Source organism: Rhynchophorus ferrugineus, unplaced genomic scaffold (genome assembly GCF_030347505.1).
Source record: "Rhynchophorus ferrugineus isolate W39M unplaced genomic scaffold, kcgeb_rfMv2 rfM2, whole genome shotgun sequence".
In the NCBI taxonomy this organism is placed as follows: Eukaryota; Metazoa; Arthropoda; class Insecta; order Coleoptera; family Curculionidae; genus Rhynchophorus; species Rhynchophorus ferrugineus.
In genome coordinates, this window is record NW_027472581.1 from 76078263 (window position 1) to 76100967 (window position 22705).

Genomic DNA, 22705 nt, shown 5'->3' on the forward strand with positions numbered 1-22705 from the left:
CGTCGGACACCATAGTCTTCCACATGGACCATCTTAAAGATTCAGAAACTGCTTCATGTGAAATCCATCTGTTTTAAATAATGGGTCTCTTTCCATTAATCGTAAGCCCTATATGATGAAGAATGCTAGAAGAGGCTAATATTGATGTTAAATTTTTAGCAGCGAATATAGCGCTGTCATCAGCGAACATCAGAACTATTCAACATTGAATGCCATGCCTGTTTTTAAAAACTTTTCGCATGACTGTGGCTATTACTATATTGAAAAGCAGTGGGGAGAAGACAAATCTTTTCGCACTTGCACACATCCAATGAAATCATTGTAAGATGCCTGAAGAAGTTATTTAATAAGCGCGCTGCATCTTTTTAAAAAATGTCTCTTCATAAGGCAACATATTAATTTCTAGCGATTTTGTAGAGTCTCATACATCCTGCCTTCCATAGCTTCATAATTTTATTGGTTGCTAATCGTATAAACTATTTTTTGGGGTCACACTCAACTCGTGGACATTATAGTCGGGCTTACAATTTATATTTTAATTTATTTAGAGTAGGAAGAAACTCTTCAGCTGAAAATCCATCTGTTTTAAATAGTGAGTCTTTCTCCATTAATATTCTCAAGTCATATGTGATGAAGAATACTAGACGAGGCTTAGATTGAGGTTAGATCTTTAGCAACGAATATAGCGCTGTTATCAGCGAACATCAGAACGATTCAAGATTGAACGCCATGCCTGTTTTTAAAAACTTTTCGCATGACTGTGGCTATTACTATATTGAAAAGCAGTGGGGAGAAGACAAATCTTTTCGCACTTGCACTCATCCAATGAAACCATTGTAAGATGCCTGAAGAAGTTATTTAATAAGCGCGCTGCAACTTTTTAAAAAATGTCTTTTCATAAGGCAACATATGAATTTCTAGCGACTTTGTAGAGTCTCATACATCCTGCCTTCCATAGCTTCATAATTTTATTGGTTGCTAATCGTATAAACAATTTTTTGTGGTGACACTCAACTCGTGGACATTATAGTCGGGCTTACAATTTATATTTTAATTTATTTAGAGTAGGAAGAAACTCTTTAGCTGAAAATCCATCTGTTTTAAATAATGAGTCTTTTTCCATTAATATTTTCAAGCCATATATGATGAAGACTACTAGACGAGGCTTAGATTGAGATGACATCTTAGCAACGAATATAGCACTGTTATCAGCGAACATCAGAACGATTCAAGATTGAACGCCATGCCTGTTTTTAAAAACTTTTCGCATGATTGTGGCCAATACTATATTGAAAAGCAGTGGAGAGAAGACAAGTATTTTCGCACTTGCACTCATCCAATGAAACCATTGTAAGATGCCTGAAGAAGTTACTTAATAAGCGCGCTGCATCTTTTTAGAAAATGTCTCTTCATAAGGCAACATACGAAATTCTAGCGACGTTGTAGTATCTCATACGTCCTGCCTTCCATAGCTTCATAATTCTATTGATTGCTAATCGTATAAACCATGTTTTGCGGTCACACTCATCTCGTGGACATTAGAGCGGTGTTTACAATTTATATTTTAATTTATTAAGAGTAGGTATTAAATATAATTTATATGAGGCCTATATTTTTTAACAAACATATTTCAAATGAGTATATAACTATATATGACTATGACTATGAGCAAATAACTGTATTAGTATCACGAAATTCACAAATACTAAGTCTTAATGAAAATTGCTTCGGTACATATATAATTAGAATTGAGAAGGTGACCTACCTGTACCATTAAAGAGATTGCGACGATTCCTTGTGATTTATGTAATGCCTCTGACATATTATGGTATAAGTCTTTGTTAAATCCGTAGAACTGGATCTGAAACCAAAAAGGAGAGTTAAGAGTTACAGTATTACGTATTTGGTATTTTATATATCTGATGAAGGAAACATCAATTCTTTTCCACTAGCCTACAATAAATTTAAGATATTTGAGTTTAAAGGGCTGTTATTTAGGGTGCTACCCATAGGTGAGTTAAATGTTTTCATAAGATGCTAGTAAACGTTATGTAACCCTACAGTTATTTACAAAAGTATTAAATGCATATTATTTTTAGACAGCTTCACCTGGCGACCTTAAAGAAGACGGTGGGTGTGGAAGAGATAATATAAGACTATAATGAAACTCTTTTGAATACATATCTTATCAATCCTTCCAAGCTTTACCTATTTCAAATGCTATTCTTAAAACAACTTCTACATATTTCTCTTTGGTCTAATTCGGTTAAGATGCGATAATCAGCAATCATCAATCCATTCAGACATTAGAAAAGGGTGGGATATAAATTATTTATAGAAAAATAAAATTTTACAACCAAATATCTATTTAGTTATTGAAACAATACATATACAAATGAACATTTACAAACAACAATATTTGATGAATATACAGACCTTAACATTTACATGGATTACAAATTATATTTAAAATATACTTCCAGTGTCATTTCATAAACTACATTGAACCTTTTATCGTTTATCCCTCGTTAGCTCAGTCACACGCTGATTTCAAATTCGGTTTGGAAATGAGAATAACATTTATGAACGGCCGGTGATAGTTATGATATTTAGTTTATAGCGATATGTGATAAGAGATTCTTCATACAAATGGCAATACTTTTTACACAACCCAAGCAACAAAAATACATATATGTTATATATATATATATATATATATATATATATATATATATATATATATATATATATATAGAATAAATATATTTTTACTAATAACATTTTTAAGAGCAAGAATTAATATTTTGCTTTTTTGTGCCTGTTGAACATAAATTAGCTTATTTGTATAGTCACTATCCGTATTTTTGCTATATGGCTCTAAATTTAAAAAAATGTCTAATTAATGAAAACTATAAACTAATGATTGTGATTACATTTTATAAAATTCTGAGTTGATATCCATTTTCTTTTCTTCTGTTGCGACGTTGGCCACGTGTTTTAAATGATCAGTTACGAATCTGATATCTTGAGTTGATCTACCACACCCTCAGTTTTTGAATCTCCGATAATTGGAAAACTCACGTTGTCCATTGGGTTAGAACAAACACAATTTGAATGAATGTTGAAAATAATTTTAAAATAAATGTTCCTCCTCTTCAGAGTATGCAGGGAACTAGAGATTTAGGGGGTTTTTGGCCCAACTTACCTAACCACTCCATGGCCACTAGCGAATACTACTCGTGAAGGAGGAACTTCACGAGTAAAAGATAATATGACTGTCTAATCATTATCAAAATTTACAGTGAAACAATCAGTTGTGGGTGAAACCATTAGTTTTCGATTTTAATCAATCTCAGACTATAAGCTGCCGAAACAAGCAGTGAAATAAAGATCAAACAATAGGTATTAAAGAAGAGCAGTATCTGTATCTTTCGGAAGCCTGCAGCATACGCATATCCAATATATATATCCAATATATATCCCAACAACAAAAGAAACAATATTTGGAACATTTGTTGACGGCATAGTGCAATACAATGGCAAAATATATATCTCTGTCTATGGCTATAGAAAGAGCACATGTAGCGGTCAACAAGATCTATAAATGGACTGACTAAAACTGGAAAATACAGCTTAATAGCTCCAAATCTGTCCATGTTAATTTTGCTTTGCGGCGAATTAACATAAACTTAATTGTATCACTCGACGGATGCCCGATTCTTCAAGCAGAGTCAGCTAAATACCTCGGAATATATCCCGATGGTAGGTTAAACTGGAAATATCATGTCAGACAAAAATCAGGACAGATTAGACTCAAACTGTATTGGTTAATTGAAAGATCCTATGAACTTGATCTAAAATCAAGAAATTAGTTTATCAGTTAAACATAGAGTCAATTTGGACCTATGGGGTGTAAATATGGGGTTGCACTAAAACATCAAACCAACTAGTAATCCAGCGCACCCTAAACAAAGTTCTATGATTAAATACCAATGCTTATGGCTATGTAACCAACGAAGAGTCGCACCATGATCCCGCAATCAAATGGATACACGATGTGATCAAAGATTTCGTGCTAAAACATGAAATAAGGTTGCTAAATCACAGCAACGTGGATACAATAAACCTACTGGACAACACGCAGGAAATCAGAAGCTTGAAGCCAACGAAACCACACGAACTACTTTAGTGTATAAGAGTATGTTTACAATCAACTGCTTCATGGTATTGGAGATGGAAATTTGCTCCTCATTCTCTGCTCTAATACTTCCCATAACGATTTAATTACGTTGAGATATGTTATAGATATTGTGGCCAGGGAAAAAGTTTGATGATATCCAGGTGCTCCTTAAGCTGAGATTGAACCATTTTGGTTATGTGTAGGAGTGTGTTATCATAGTGGATATATGGCGGCGTTTGGCATTATTGGGGATGTAGAGTTATTAGTTCACAGCATTACAAAAGTGAGTGTTGACTTCTGCAACTTTTGTCGTGGTTGATTTAGGTGGTTTGGCCACAATCCTTTTTAATGTTCGTCGGTATCTGTCAGTTAAATTTGAGTTTCGACCACTATTTCTTATCGTTGATCAATATGTTTCTCCCGTGTATTTTCAAATATAACAAGAGAGGTAATGACTATTAAATAATTGCTTATAGAGTATGTAGTAATATGTTAATACATACATACACACATACATATATACATGTAAATATAGACAGTGTTCTATATATTCCCTATAAAGTTTTAAATATGTTTAATATTCAGTGAACGCTCTGCCCCAGCGGAAAACCTATTGACCATCGGACGTATCTATTAAATCAACCGCTGCGGTATCGACTCGGTCAGTAATAAACCTAGAAAAAAACATAAACCATCTCGTTACGAGCCAATAAAAGTATTTCGAAGCACTTAACGTGATCAGATCGAGACTCTCAATCCAAGAAGAAAAATGAGAATCGCCCCGGAAGGTGTATCGATTCGACTGTTATATTTTTCTGATTTATTTAAGGGGTTCGGTAGAGTGCGTGTGGGACCACACTTAAACTGATATAAATGGTCTCGGAGATGATGTCCGTCTTCTTGCGATTCAAATAATTTAATGTACGATCAAAATTCAATGATACGGGGTAAAATGGTTCGTATACTATAAGCGAAGTGCAAAAAAGGTGAAAAATTGAATATTTATGTAATATATTGTAGTTTTTTTGAGACCGCTTTAGAAATTACCTATATTTTACATTTAATGTATATAGTAAAGCAAAAATTTTATGATGACCTTATAATTATAGTCTAACTAAGAATTTTTTAATTAACTTAACTTTATTTATTGCCATTTTTCTCTTTCGATAATGTTAAATTCAATCGTCAATACTTAATAATTCGTCGTAAATACTGGTAGATTGTGAAAGTGAAAATATTTCATGGTAGTAGAGCTATTGGCTTTTGAAATCGGTTTTGTTTATATAAAAGAAAATTATTGGGTGTTTACAATTAGAAATATATAATATTGGCGTTAGTATTCTGATGATATATTTGTTGTGTTTAGGGGTTTGTCCAATATAACTTGCGTTTTTGTAGCACTTTATAAAATGGCAAGTTGATCTTTGTCAACCTCTCAAAATAAGTTTTTTATATTACTACTTTACTTGAGCGATGCTTAAAGGAATTTGTGAAACATCCTGTTCAGGCCAACAAAAAGTGAACAGTGACTGGGGAATAGATATAGAAATTAGAATAGTTATTGTACTGAATATAATCTTACTTATGATATTTTGTTATAGTGTTCAGTCGTATAGCAATTTAAATTTATTAATACTTTGTTGATTATTAAAACTCAATGGAAATTAGAATTAATTAAATGCAATTTAAAAAGGTTAATATGATATATCAAATACATTTCTGATACTGTATTGGAAATACTTTGAAAACTGGCTTTAGTAACATATAATTTCTAAATTATAGCTTTCGCTTTGTTACCAGAGTAACATGTTTAACTTAATAAATTGTGGTCGAATATCGACGACAGTGCGATCATTATTATTGACAAACATTTTAATGAATAAAGCTGTCAAACAGTAACTACGGTTATTGGCATTTATATTTGTTATATTTGCGATATAACGCTAACCTCACTCACTATTGAAAACGGAAAAATATAATTTTATGTGGTAGTGATGAACATTTCAATAAACACCAGTATCAGGATTAGATTTTCAATATTTTGGAAATTTCTATAGAAAACATGAATCTCGCTTGACCGTCTAATTCTTGAAAAAGTCAACAAAGTTTTACATGTTTCCTTATTTATTTTTTGTAGTCCGTTCTAATTTTTTTGAAGCATATTTTATTTTTCTCTTTTTAGTGTTATATATTTACTCATTAAATTACGCAGTTATTTTATTAAGTATTACAATGGATAAGTATGGAAATTACAATTCAAAAATATTACAATGGAAAAGTATGAGGAAAAATAGGAATAAAGAAACAATGATTGAAACTAAGGACCATTTCAGGCCATGAGGTCTGAAAAACTAGAACAAAAAGAGGCGACCTCCCCTGAGCTCAACGTTCTAACCATTACACCATGGATACAGTTTCCTATAACGTTTCTACGATGTCTCATATTTTATGGTTAGTGCTTAAAAAGCAAACTGACTGACTTTTACACAGAATTACTTCCGATTTTTCATCACATTCATGTCACATCAGTTCAGTAATAACATTGTACATCAACATCTGATTATTTCAGATAAAAAATGTGTGAAAATATTGTACGCACCTTAGAAATTTGAGTCTTACCCTCGATTTTTTCTCCTTCCCCCCATCAGATATCAACTTGGTTCCAATGGGACCATCTCGGAAATGTACCCTTTCGAATATGAAAAGAATTTTGAAAATCGGTTTATATCTGATTGAGAAATCGGCGAACATAGAACCTCCTCCTGTTTTGAAGTCGGTTGAATGGTAATCTTAACATGTAAAACTATTATCTGTTTCTTCACACTGGAGTAGTGCAATTGATTCCATACATTTTTAGCCAGTACACATCAAGAATACAGGAGGAATAATCGAAAATAAATTTTGGCGTATTATATTTAGCGTCTGTATACTCTGAATATTTGAATAATACTAAATGGAAAACTTAGTTTTTTAGAGGACTGTCAAAAGCATCAAATGTTGTTGTTGAATATTCACCGATAGACATCAAATTAATTTATTTAATAACATTTAAATTTTAGCATGAATGTCACTGAATAGTTTGGTTAGGTTGTTTAAATGTTTTTTACATTGATACCTCGCAGTTTCACCAATAGATAATAGAGGTATAATAAATATATTGTCAATGTAGTAATTATTTGTCAATTGTCAATATACAGTAGAGAGTCAACAATATATACAGCAGTACGACAGTAGATAGTCTCTATTATGATAAAAATGAAAATTAGATTCCCTGCTTATGTAGAAATTAATAGTCATGATTTTCTGAGGTTTTATAAGATTTAGATACGTTTTATGTATTAATATATTATTGCTATATACATTAATATAAAAGTTTTAATTAAGTAATATTATTTACTTGCTAAAATATTTAACTTTTTATAAGTAGTTTATAGAACATGTCCAGTGTTGTATAAAATTTGCAAAATGGGGGCAATAATACGCAGTAATTACCTAATAATGATTGATTTCATAAATTTGATGGTAAACACTAAATTACTTAAAATCCTATTGACCAATTTCACTGCTATTGGTAATAGTCAAAGTATTTCCAAAGGTCTTGTTAAATAATTCAAACAAATTATAGAAAAAATTTGATACCCCCCTATTATTTTCTGAAAAGTGTATTGGTTATTTAAAAAAAAAATATAAATTATCTCTACTCGGGTTGCTACTGTATAAACAAATATTTATCTTATACGAACGTATGGAATTCAGTTATTCGGATGTTCTGCGATTGGTAATATTAACAAAAAACAGGTACAGATATGTCAGAATCAGGTCCTGAGAAGTATTGTTTATGTAACCAGATATTGTGGAAACATTGACTTACATCTAGATGTTCGGATTCTATCATAGAGGAAATTAAAGATTTGCCACAAGCCATGTGGAATGATTCTACACTGATGTTACCACCGAAGTGATTCAACTGTTGGATAACATTAAACTAGAATGCAGACTCAAGAGAACCAAACCATGTGATCTTGTGTAGTTGTGTAGAGAAGCGTACCAAAATTGTAAAAACATAGCAAAGTACTACTTGTTTCTTTTCTTTTATTTTATTAGAAGACTAAGTAAAGTCCCGTGGGTTTTCCGAAATTAGTATGTAATCTACAGAGCGACGCTGTATAGAAATAATATATTAATACATTAAAAAATAAATTTACTGTCGAATAGTGAATTTAGTAATGTTTATTACGAAGTAGAAATATCTATGTACACCATGAAATCGTTGATATAAACCGTCGTTAAACTCCGAGTGAACTTTAAATTTTATGAAACTGTATATTCCGAATGAATCAGCCGAGTACTGCCTTATATTGAACGTCAAAAATAGTAGCGCTGTAAATGAAACCGTCCCAAACGAAATCTATTTGCACCGGCAAATTGCTCCAACATAATTAAACTATCGCATTTCCACGAAACCAACTTCGGCCACTTTTAATAAACGAAGTTAAATTACAAGTTGTTGCAAATCAAATTGAAGCTCAAGGCGAAAGTTAATGGAAGGTCAAATTGAATTAATCTGCTGGAGTTGCAGAACTATCGATATCAATACTGGTTGGTAATAGTTCCAATTACGTTATGTCGTGAACTAACTGCAGCTGTTTTGAAAAATGAACCTCATTCGTTTTATCTTGTTTAATGTTCTTAGTTTTTTATAACAACTTTGGCTTCGAATTTAAATTACTTTAGTATTTGTATTACTATTTATAGTTGACCAAATTATTTTTATAATTATTATAGTTAATAGTTATTTATATTTAAATCCGTATCAACCGAATAAGAATATATAAACTTCATTATTGATGAATAACTTCTATCGGATTAGAAAAAGTCGAAGAAAAGCTGTTGAAAATTTATGCGAATGAAATTATGATAAAAAATTGTAATTAAAAATCAGGTCATTATAACGAATAATAAATGTTATAATAATAAGTGGGGTAATAAAAGGTATCCATTATTTTTATCAGATACAAGGAACATACAACTTTATTTCAATAAAATCCATTAATGTTTTTAAGGTTTATAATTGATGGCGAAAGTGGCGAACATACATTAAAAAAATATATTAGAACATATACAGCCGAACATAAAACCTCTTCCTTTTTTGAAGTCGTTTAAAAAGTAACCTGAACATGTAAAATCATTAGCTATATTTTCACACTGGTGTAAAGGAAGAAAAGGTGTTGAAAACTTATTCAAATGAAATTATGATGAAAAATCGTAACTAAAAATCAGCTCATTATAACGAATAGTAAATATTGTAATAATAAGTGGGATAATAAAAGATATCCATTATTTTTATTAGATACAAGGAACATACAACTTTATTTCAATAAAATCCATATGTGATTGAAAAAATGGCGTATGAAGGCGAATTTTTTTTATTTTTATTTTTTTTTATTTATTTTTTTTTATTACTCTTCGTGAGTCCACAATCTGCCCTATTGGCAATAAGTATTTCTTATGTCTATATTATATATACATGGCATGTAGAAAATCACTTCATTAAGCAATCTTCTGTATAAAATATTATCTTAATTAATTAGTCTTATTCTAATGCTTATTCTAAACTCTACATATGTCCAGTAATCAGATCAGGTGGTGTTAAACGTTTTAGTCTACGCACTTCACTATCACGTCGCATATTTAGCTGATTAGCGAGTACATTGGGATGCACTGACACTCTTTCGAAGTACTTCACACAAACACGTTGGATTACACTCGTTATAGGTTCTAGAGGAATATCGCGTTGTATCACTTTATTTGAAATATAGTACGGAGCATCCACAATGGCACGCAACACCTTATTTTGGAACCGTTGAATGATGGATATATTAGATTTGCTAGCGGTACCCCATAGTTGAATTCCATATGTCCAAATGGGCTTAAGTATAGACTCATACAGCAATACCTTGTTATCTAATGATAACTTGGATTTGCGTCCAATGAGCCAATACATTTGATATAATTTTAGTCCTAGTTGTTTCCGTTTAGAGAGTATGTGCTTCTTCCAGGTTAGGCGTCGATCTAAATGCATACCAAGATATTTAACATGCTCTGCTTGGGGGAGTTGACGATGATTGATATTTACTGGTGGACATGTTCTTCTACGCAGGGTAAACGTTATATGCCTGGATTTTGATTCATTGGTTTTAATGCGCCATGTCTTCAACCATAATTGTATTTGCTCCAGGTGGGTTTGTAGGTTTATTGATGCTGTGACTGGATCTTCATGGGATGCTAAGATTGCTGTATCGTCTGCATATGTTGCCACAGTAGTTATTTTTGTGGTGGGCAGATCAGCCGTATACAGAAGATACAGTACTGGACCCAGTACACTACCTTGCGGAACTCCTGAATATATGGGATTTAATTCGGTATGTTCATCTCCTTGATTTACAATAAAATGTCTGTCAGTGAGATACGATTTTAGTAGCTGATAGTCCGGATGAGGGAGAAGTTTCTTTAGTTTAACCTGCAAGCCCGTATGCCATACTTTGTCAAAAGCCTGAGATATGTCTAGGAAAGCAGCCGAACAATATCTTTTGGCATTTAGGTCGGCCTTTATTTGGTTTACAAGTCTATGCACTTGTACTATAGTCTCATGCTTATTGCGAAATCCAAAGTGATGTTCTGGAATAATTTTTCTTTTTTCTATTATATGGTTTAGTTTTTTTATGTATAATTTCTCGAAAACTTTCGAGATTATTGGTAATAAATTTATAGGTCGGTAGGAGGTCACATCTTCTGGTATTTTTCCTGAATGAAGGCGAATGAGACAAAATCTATACCATAAAAATCTAAAAGTACCACCATCCTTAAAAGGATTTGTCCTCAAGTAAATATTAACAATCGCGAAGTAGATAATGTTAGAAATCTAGAAATGCATTTGGGTCGACGCTTAACTTGGAAGAAACATATATTTATAAAGCGTAAACAACTTCCACTTAAACTGAATCAGATGTATTGGCTTATAAGGCTCAAATATCAAAAAAATCTGTGCGAATCATTGAAGTGCGTAGTCTCAACCTTTACGGTAATCCAACCTAATTACCATTAATTAGCCCATAAAAATAGAATCAATTTTAGAATAAGATATGACATCATAATAAATATATTAGTTCTAGATGTCATTTTATAATATAAATGTCATCAAATAGTGTTACCCATTGGGCGGATTGTGAAATACTAAAAGAATGATTTTAAAAATTGTGTCATATTTATTATGTTTGTGATTGTTTAAAATTTGTGAATGTTTTAAGCAAGAGTGTAAAATCCGACAAGGAAAATGATCCCAATCACACCCATAACCAGGCTGGGTAAGACTGGATGATTTCTGAAGTTGGTCGCTCGGCAGTCGGTAAGCTTTAATGCTGAGGACCGGGCTTCGGAGCCCACGTTAAACTGTAGGTCCAGACCAGATAAACCCATAGTTGGTAAAAGGAGACTTTAATATATATATATATATATATATATATATATATATATATATATATATATATATATATATATATATATATATATATATATATATATATATATATATATATTTGTGATTCTTTTAAACTTTTCCTGTTTTTCTAAATTTAAAGTTTCTTTATTTCTCTGGTCATCCCTATCTTAAATGGTTTTTTCCTTTTCTTTAAGATATTTTTTATTTTTTTACTTTCATTCATTTTTCGCTGGCCCCTTCGTCCTCCATAATCTATTTTCATCATTTTCTTAATTTCTCTCGCCTTGCCTTTTCACTCAGTCAATATTTTCGTGCTCTCTTTTAAATAAAATATTAGTATGATATTTTTCCTTATCTTATATTCTGTTATATTCATTTGTCCTTGAATTTAATCTTCTCTGATCTTGCCTTGTGAGATTCTTGATCTATCTGCCCATTTCTTAGTTCTTTACTATTTGCACATTTAATGATAACAATTTTGACCTTTTTGTATAGGCTTAAAAGTTTCTTTAAATTATCTCATCAGTATTCTCATTCATGTGTCCTTAAATTATTAGAATTATTATTTATTTGAAGTATTAGGCCCATTTCTTAGTTCTTGACTCTATTTGGTCATTTGATGATAACTATTATAACCTTCTTATATAGACTTAAAAGTTTTTTTAAATTATCTCATCCGTTATATGTCTAAAAAATTCTCTGTAATTATCGTACATAAATGGTTCCTAACCTATCTTTACTATAATTCTTACACAATACTTAGATTTGATATATATTGTTTACCACTATTTCATTTATTTTCCATTATTCTTTTCTATATTCTATAATTTAATTTCTTCAAACATTTCATAGTACATCACATAACACATTTCACTACCACTCTGGTGTTCTTCAAAATCGAAATTAGTAAATGACAAAGTAATCTAATGATATACCTTTTATACCTAATAATTGTCACTTTTAGTATTAGATTTTTTAATAGTTTATATTTTTGTATTGTTTTCCTTATTTTTAGTGAATATATTACTTTCCAATTTCCCATAGAGATCACTATTTCTAGAATAATACAACCTTTTATTTATAATTTTAACGTACATTCACAGTTATTCTCGACCATCGTTGCGTTATTTCTCATAATTTGGTTTTGCATATGAAAAAGAATTTATTATCTCTTAACTCTCTTAACAGTGTGATTTTATTATTTTCGACAATGTTTTCAAATACATTTTAAAGTAATACCTCTATTTCAATTGAGGAACTAGAACATGAATTTTGAAAGCATCGCCTCTACTACACTGAAAAACATAATTATTACTTCATACTATACCAGTGCTATAATTTTCTTACTATTTAATTATTACTTTGTTACTAGTAATTTCCTACCATTTGTCTTTATGAAAACTTAAACCTAGGTATATAACTAGGAGGACCCATCGGCCCTATCACAGTCTCTGGTGAAATAATGTTTATACATGTCACTGCTGTATGTTTTATTAACTGCACCTTACTACACAATACTATACAAGAGCAGACGGTTTGATTCTTTTCAGTCTGTGACCTGCTATGGTGATATCCAAAACTTGCTATACTTCAATATTCTTATGAGAATGTCTTGATGTAGGTAGTCAGTTCTGTAGTGTTTGGGTACGCCCACAATACTTCTCAGGACTTTGTTCTGAAAAATTGGTGTTTTGTTTATGTTACTCTTTGCATAGCATCCTCATAGTTGAACTCCGTATGTCCATATAGGTTTCAATATTTGCTTATATAAAAGCAATTTATTATTTATTGATCATTGGGATTTTCTTTCAATTAGCCAATGCTATATGTTCATTACAGCGAAGTTGTGCATCAAGATTCATTCCGGGATACCTAGCCTTATTGCATTATAGAATGACAGTATTATTTAATGTTATTGGTACATGTTATTGGTAACATACATGTGTTATTGATTGTTAGTGAACTGCACACGCACAGATTTACTTTCGTTAATACTTATTTTTCAAGCTTGTATCCAATTATTTATATTGCCACTTGCCTGTTTTAATTTTCGTGTGGTTTCTTTACTATTGTCTCCAACAGCTATAATTGCAGTATCATCAGCAAATGTAGCCTTTTCTGATATAAAAATAAAACAAATTCTATAGACACAGAATCAGGATTTGATTGATAATGGCTCATCAAATTCATTCAGTTAAATTCTTCAGTGCTAATCAAAACTCTAGAGTGAGTTAATTTGTGAGCAATCATGTTCACATTATTCGATATATTTGTGTAATATTTATCTAGATTATATAGGCAATTAGGTAAAATTATATTTATACTCCAACTAAGGTGTGATAGCAAAAGAAATGTATAAAAATGTAGTAAATAAACGAGCACATTTATTTAAAAGAATATCTACACGACTGACTCCATGGCTCCAATCCATCGAGAACATTAAAATCTACCGATCCGTATTCAATAAGTTTTAAGTTTTCAGGTTGCGTGGGTGTTCGAGGGGATCGTTCCATTCGCGAAAAGACAAGCACTCGATCAAAGTGACTGACGTGCGAAATGTCTTTATTTCGTATTCAAACGGGAATCGACGAAAACATTCCTACACAATATTTATTCGCCTCTTTTTTCGGGTCGTATCCGTATCGTGCGAGAAAAATTGATTTATATCTCTGGTTTAAATTAACTTCTAGCCAGGTAATATTAGGTTTGGTGTCAAAAAGGTTTATAATACTGTAATATCCACTAACGTTGAGTTTATTGGGTCGATCTAATTTTATTCTAATTATGAATCGAAATAATTTCCATCCATTGCCGCTACCTTTTCCTACTTTCAGGCTATTTACTATGTCTATATCCATATCTTATGTTTTGCACTTGTTTTACAACAGGTGGTCAAGCGTTGTCATGCAAAATAATTCCGGCCGTATTTCACGATGTACTCGACTCAAACGCATCAATTATAGTCGATGGTGAACTCCATTGATGGTTTCATCGAATAATACCTTCGGGGATTTTGTCTTCAATATTTATTGGCTGTTTAAAACACTCTTTGTCTTCGATGTCAAAAGTCACCACTTTTAAAACGTCGAAACCACCATTCACATGTTGAAATCGATGGAGCATGATTGTCATAAATTTCGCACAGCATTCAATGACCTTCAGTCACCTTTAACCTACCAACCGTTAGTAAATGCTACCACAAATGCGATTTAGTCGGTGTTGATTTATCTGCTACTTCTATCCAATTCGAAGGAACTTGTTGAATTACTTGTTTTATTCAGTAAATAATTTCCGGAACGCTGGTTCAATCGTGTCAAAAATAAGTTGTTCTTGAAGATGTCAGCGTTCTTGGGTATCTTTCTTTAAATAAAAGTAAACTTTTTCTTAATTACTTATATTAAACTAATGTTTACAGTTATAACTATCTGCGATCATACGGATCGGTCTTATTTTACTTAACTTGATTAATAACTAGTCGTGAATATTTAATTTGTATGCACACTTTACTGCCGTGAATACTTCGTAAATGCTTACGAACCTTTTTTTTCCATGATGACCAGCTAGAACAAAATGGTCTTTTGCTGATGACGCTTCGGGTTCGGCAGAGTGAAGTGTTTTGAGGGCGACAAATACCCTGGGTTATGACTGGGATTCTTGTAGTTGGTTTACTACCGGGATGCCCCATTCGAAGTGAGTGTTGACGTTTCTCATAAACCATGATGCATTGAGCAACGCGCGGACTTTTTCGGATTGGAACACTTGGAGTAGCTCAAGTTGTCTCTCAGAGATATACCTGTACCAAACCTGTGCTTCGTCGAGGCAGACTGGACGGACTAGTATTTTATATAGAGTCGCTGTCTGGGGGATTGCGAGTTTCTTTTTCTGCAGATGACTGGAAATAGTAGGTACATACATGCCATTGCCTTTGCAAATAGCATGTAATATGCATGCTGAAGCCAGGGGATAGGGACTTTATCAATTTGGAGGCTATAGGCGCGGAGCTACTTTTTGCAATGGAACAGAATCGCCTGAGTTTTGTTCGGGTTTATCTATAGCCGCCAGAATTTGTACCTCGCTATACGCTATCTCTTGGTTCAACTGGACTTGGAGTCCGTTACGAATAGCGTCGGGACTATAACTGGTTGTGAAACAAGCGGTATCATCTGCATAAAATGCTGTGTGGGAAAGTTTGTGGAGTGGGATATCAGCTATATATAGGTTGAATAGGACTATAGCTAGTGGAGCACCTTGCGGGCTTCTGCGGAAATCTTTTTATGAGAGGAGACTGCGTCACCGATCCTCATTTAAAAGACTTAGCGTCCAAGTATGAATCTATCAGAGAGATTAGGTCATTCGATCTTTTCGACCTTTTCTTAGTGTTTGGTGAATTGTTGTTGCGACGCGGGCAGCTTGATGAAGACTTGAATGAAGGCGCGGAAACCGAATTGTGCGTTCGGGATTATGTGGTATGCGTCTGTGAAGTTGTTTAAAGCGTGTAATATCGCTTTTTCGGCAAGTTCGACTCGTCCTATTTCAGGTGGTGTTAATGTCATACCCACTCGGAATCTAAGCGGTATCTCACAATCACCTTTTCTTGGAACCAATAGGCCACTTATAAGGGTTATAAATATAAAAACGCAGATGTTATAAGACGGCATTTTGACAAGTAAATATAAGAATTTTATAAACATATTTAACATAAACATGTTCCCATTTTATCTCTTTAACATCCTGAACATTCGTCATACATACATACTCAGACATTCCCAATGCACTGAAAAACTTTTTTGTTCACACGTCTTTGATACGTCAAACATTCAAAAGTGAAGCCTGTCAGTGAGGCTTCAACACGAAGTTGGTTACAAATATATCCGATGCAACTTAATACACAGCAATACCATATTTTTAAATTCAATTAAGATTATTTTGCGTTTATTACTGGTTATTATTGGTCTTTTTTGCAACAATATCTTTTCGCTTCTTTAAGTTTTTTTTTCATTGCATTTAAACTTTCGGAAATTGTTGACTCATCAACTGCTAAGTTGTCGCAAATTTTTTGGGGAGTTTTTAACTTGTAATACTTTTTACTTATTAAGTGTTAGTTACTGAATAAGTAAAAAGACAGGCTGATCGACCATTTCTTCTTCTATATATTAATATAAAGTTTGCCTCCCTTTTTGAAGAGGACAGTAGCATCGAAAGGGTTGAAACTTGGCATGATTAAGGCTTATACGAGGCAAGAACTTTTAGGCCTAAATTTTTGTTTGATATGCCTTACAAATAAGTAAATTCGAATATGAATTCGAAACGAGATATGCCCAAACCAAGTAATCAGGGGTAGCCGGGGTGGACTGGTGACCCATAATATATAAACAAATATTTTTGTCAATTTTCTCCAGCTCCAATTCTAATACAATATGACCTAGTCGCCGTTTCTGTTGTACCTAAATAGACTAATTTTATGTCAGGACGTAAATTTGACAGCGCTGTTGGATATGAATTTGGTTTTTTTAGAAGTTGGTGATACTAACATTAAGTTATAGCTAAAAAAATTAATTGAATTGAATTTGAATGATATTAACACGAAAAGTGAATAATTTAAGATATTATTAAATGATTTTATTGAATTTTAAGCAGTGCTGTTTAAGATTTTGTATTACCTTTGGTTATTCATGTATTGTTGAAACTATTAAAGCGTTATGGTAGTTGTGATATAATGATTAAAAAATGTATGCTCATATAAAATTTCATTTTATATTATTGTAGCGACAACAAATTAATGTGTCCGTTTGTGAAAGAAAAACACGACATATGCGAAAATTTCATCCTAACATAGACCAAAAATATTCCAAAATACCAAGATTCGTCTGTGCTTTGTTTACAAGGTATTTATATTTAGGCGAGCTACTTTTTTAGGTTCATAATATAAACATTAATGAATCCATTTTATTTTTAAGAATATCAATTAATTTCATATCTAGTGAACCCAGAACAGCTAAGAAAATATATTCTTGCTTAAGAACTAGTAGTAATTCTGAAGACATAGCATATCATTGTATTATAGGTGATTTTAAAATGTTTTAAGATGTTTCTGTAAATTTTATTATAATTAAATTTGCTGACAGAAAAATATGGCAGACTATTGTTTAAAAAAAAACATGTATTACTGATCTATTATTCCGTATTTATGTTTATAACATAAAAGTAAATAAAGTTACAGTTCTGGAGATAATCTTACTTGAGGAGCTGTATTATAATGTCCAGTGGTTTAGTAATTTAAACTTATTACTACTTTGTTGATTATTCAAACTTAATGGAAAATAGATTTAATTAAATACCATTAAAATATTACTGAATGTTAGTTCTTAAGATATTTATTTTGATATGCTTTAATAGAGATATATTTGTTATTTTAATTAATATTATATATCAAATATTACCGATCTTATATTGAAAATATTCTGAAAATAAGTTTTAGTGACATATCATTTTAAATTTAATCCCTTTACTCTTTTATGAAAGAATCGTGATTAATTTAATACATTGTGGTCGACTAGTACAGTCGAATAGATTGTTTTAGGATTATTACTAAATTGTGCGGCTAAAAAAGTATTAATGGTAACTGTTCCTTTGGTAATATGAACACGCATTATCAAATTTCGTGTGTGGAGGCGGCACATCCTTGACGGACATGGAAGGATACGTATCTATTCCGTTATTACTTTATTCTCATCGGTTTGGCTTTTCTTTTGTGGTGAGAGACGAGCAGAATATATTTTCTTTAGCGCTCCAATAGAGCGATTCCCAAATGGACTCTCTTTCGATAACTGCATAAACAGCGAGTGGCGCTGTCGGCTGAATATATCGGGCTTTTCACTTTGCCTCGATGGGAAGATACGCGCGGAATATTTTAAGTGTCACCCCAAAAGGGTAAAAAGGAAACTTGCTCCCGGGGAGAAATATTTTATACATTTGCAAATCCCTTTTAGGTTACCGATGATTTTCTAATACGTCAGACCACTTCAGCTTCCTGAGTTATGTGCATATTTAAAGCAGATTTCGACAGGGACTTATTGATATTTTTTCAGTATAGGAAAGTAGTTCTCGATTTTTTGTTGTTTCTTGATATTTTCCATATATGAACGGGTGTGACTTATTTATAAGGAATTTAAAGAAGACAATGTATTTTTCAGTAACACGGATATATTTATGTTATGTTTTTATAGCCATTCTAATAAATCGCCCAATGTATATCATGGATGGTATCGAAAACAACAGGTCAATTGAAAAGTCCCCGGTCTGATACATAGATGGTGCTACTAGAGTTAAATCCATGTATTTTTTAGTTAGCCCTAACCATCAAAATATGCGTGTATAAATTTGAGACCTGTCGGATCATTAGTTTGTGAATTATAGCATTTTGAATGAAGCAACTTTAGTTATTGTGAAAAAAATGGGTTAAAAGGAATTCCGCGTATTGATAAAATATTGGTTTTTTGAAGGAAAAAATACAATTGGAGCAAAAACTTGGCTTGATGCCGAGTATCCGGACACAGCTCCAGGAAAACCAACCATCAAGGATTGGTATGCTAAATTTAGACGTGGTGAAATGAGCACCGAAGATGGTGAACGCAGTGAACGTCCAGAAGAGGTTGTTACCGACGAAAACATTAAAAAAATTCACAAAATGATTTTGAATGACCGTAAATTGAAATTGGATGAAACAGCAGACATTCTAAGATATCATCTGAACGTGTACATCATATTATTCACGAATATTTGGGTATGAGAAAGTATATTCTGTGCAAAGTGGATCACTTTTTACCAAAAACTACGACGGGTTGATGATTCGAAGTAGTGTTTGAAGATAATCATAGTTAAAAAAAGACGAAATGCTGTCTGATGCGTTGGAACATGTAATCGTGGTGTTATGAAACAAGAGTGGGTTTATGTCTGGAGCAGGGTTATTGTTTTCCTGCAAATCTAAGGATTATTACCATGGATAAATGAACCTTAACATGTTTTGATCAGGTTTGAAGATCACGAGAAGTGGATCGATGAAGGCTGTAATTAAGGAATGGCTTGCAAAGTATGCATTACGCTTTGAACATACCATGACAATGATTAAAATGTTTACTCGATAAATATCACTGGAATGTTTATAATAAACTTTCATGAAATTTTATCTTTTGAAAATCGACCTGAAAAGAGAAAAACTGTAAATTAGACGGCTGAATGATATGGCCATAGTATGTTATGTACTCCTCCTTATTCTGCATGTTCAATTCTACCGAATTTATATGGAGTGTGACAAGGTGTAGCTAAAATAGACATGCAGGTCGAGAAGGATATACAAGCAAGAACTGTTGGGATACATGAAAAAATAATTGTCTGCAGTAACATCTTTAGCCTGGATAGATAACATCAGACACAGAGAAGAAGTAGTTGACAAGTGATGTAATTATGAAGCTGTTAGATAGTGTGGAAATTAACAGTTTAATTTTTGACTTTAACAGTGACTCAGGAATTGACCATTTTTTTATTAACGACATCTTACATTGGATATGCTTAATACAATCTTAATTTAAAAATTAATTTGTTAATATTTTTCTGTTGTACTTGCACAAATAGATAAGTAAGGCGAGTACGAGATTAATACATCGGTATGTATTTAAGAATACGCTTATACACTATAGAAGTTCGTGTGGTTTGATTCGCTATAATCTTCTGATTTCTTGCTTGTCGTCTAGTAGCTCTATTGTTTACACGTTGCTATAATGTAGCAACCTTACTTCATGTTTCAAGGCGAATCTTGAATCACTTCTTATAGCTATTGCATTTCGAGGTCATCGTGCAGATATTCATCTCAATTGTGTTGGTAATTAATCGTAACTTTGTTTTGGCTGCGTTGGATTACTAGTTGATTTGATGTTAGTGTATCACCATATTTGCAACCTATATATTCAAATTGGCTTTATGAGTGATTGATAAACTATTCTCTGTGTTTTTAGATCAAGTTGAGAGTATATTCCGACTAACCAATGCAGTTGCTTGCTTTTGAGCCTAATCTGCTCTGCTTTTTGTCTAATACGGTGTTTCTAATTTAGTCTGATTCTGCTTAAGGATTCAGACATCCGACAAATAATATAATTATGATTTTGTCATTTCGCCCCAATGCAAAATTAACGTTACAGATTTGGAGCTATGAAGGTATATTTTGACTGCTACGTGTACTTTTTCTATAAACCTAGGCAGAAATATATCTCTTGCCGTGATAAATGTGTCGTTTGCAGAAGTAATATTTATTTTGTTGTTGATATATCAGCAGTATACTGCAGATATAAGAGAGGGCCTAATACACTACCATGTGCGAAAATGACAGTGAGTGAAAGCTGACAATTACCAGCACATAGTGATGAGAGTGGAAGTAGATAGGGTAGAATATAACTCATATACGATATCCGTAGAAACTTATATCATTAAGTTTCAAAGAGTTGTGTACGTAGATATATGTCTTTATTCAGAAGCATTTTGTTAGAATGTATGGGGAGAAAATGCACACTCATTGTTCTGCACATACGGCAAATCATTAGAGAGAATGCAGTGATTCAATCTAGTTTTATTAAGAAAAATGTAAACAGTTAGCTACAGAAGGAGAAATACACTGATACTAAAATGATTTCACAAGTAATCTCAGTTCGGATTGCGACTGAACATTGGCAAGCACTCTTTTGAAGAGGTAACACATTTGTGTTTCTGGTCGAGTGTGACCAATCACGACGTCCATCGGGCTATTAATTTTTTCATATAAAAATATTCATGTAAACTGCGATATACCCGCTCGGTTAACATATCTACAGCCTCAGTCACTCTACGATTGCCCAATTTAATATCACGGATTTTTGCAACCTTGGATTTATAACATAGCTACTTCTTTCGACGTCACCTGGTACAACCAGAACTCAATAACCACTGAAAATGATCAGGAAACTGCATAATACTTATCACACTTATGTTTAAAGCATATTTAAGTACATTTTGAAAAATAATTTTTTAATTTATAGTTTTAAATTTCCCCCTATAGTATCTAAACAGGTTTTACGTTCAAGTGGCATAAATGAATAAAACTTAGTTACAACCATAAGGTATGACGTGGCCTATCGCATTCTAAGTCTGCCTGTTTTATGAGTTCTTACCATTTTTCTTTACATTCGATAGAAAGTTATCTGCTGTCAATAGGTGTCAAACTCGCGAGGTAGTAAATGATCAATGAATCATCTCAAAATATCAAAGTAATCTATTAATACATGACAACTGAGGCGAATATACTTGTCAGGTATATCTAGTACATCGTATAAATATAAATATTTGATATCTGATGGTATATTGTGTTTGTGAACGCATTAATAGTTATAGCAAGTATACGTACCGCAAGAAATATATTAAAACATTAAAGTTATAACAAAAGATAAAACAAAATAGCTTCTGCAACTCTAGCATAAAATGATACAAGCAAAAAATAAAACTGTATAGGATCCTTTATAACGGAGAAAAGTTTGCGGGAAAGTATTGTAGCCCAGTTTAAAAACATAACACTCAATTTTCTGCTCATATAACCGCTTTATCTATGTTAAAGTTTGCTCGCCAATAAGCGACATTTTAAACAGACTACGGCAAAGTTTAGTTGCTCGAGTGCCGAACACTGTGCTGTCGATTAAACTAACATTATATGGATTTCTGACACGGATAAACTCGGAAAGTTTGAACATGTTCTGCCAAATATTTCTAGCGTTATTCATTTTTCATTATAAGCCTGCGGAAAGAAAACAAAAGAGCGCTTTTTTAATGCTTTGAAGGTGTCACTTCAGCTTGATGCAAAAATATAGCTTCATATATAACTTCATCATATTATAAGTTGATAAAAATACTTTTTTTAGTTTAAATAAGTTGACAGACATTCTAAAATATTGTAATCTGTGGCTGTGAATTTGTTCTTCAATTGTAGACCTTCATATTAAACGAATGTC

At 32.3% G+C, this 22705-nt stretch overlaps 1 protein-coding gene across 1 annotated transcript in view; it reads right to left on the reverse strand.

Annotated features, from left to right (window-relative positions):
• The window catches only part of CARPA (Carbonic anhydrase-related protein A), a 626351-nt gene that overhangs the window by 181540 nt on the left and 422106 nt on the right, over nt 1–22705 (reverse strand). Inside the window, exon 5 of the mRNA XM_076394854.1 lies at nt 1766–1861. Coding sequence (XP_076250969.1) covers nt 1766–1861 — 96 coding nt within the window. The remainder of the gene's footprint in view (nt 1–1765; nt 1862–22705) is intronic.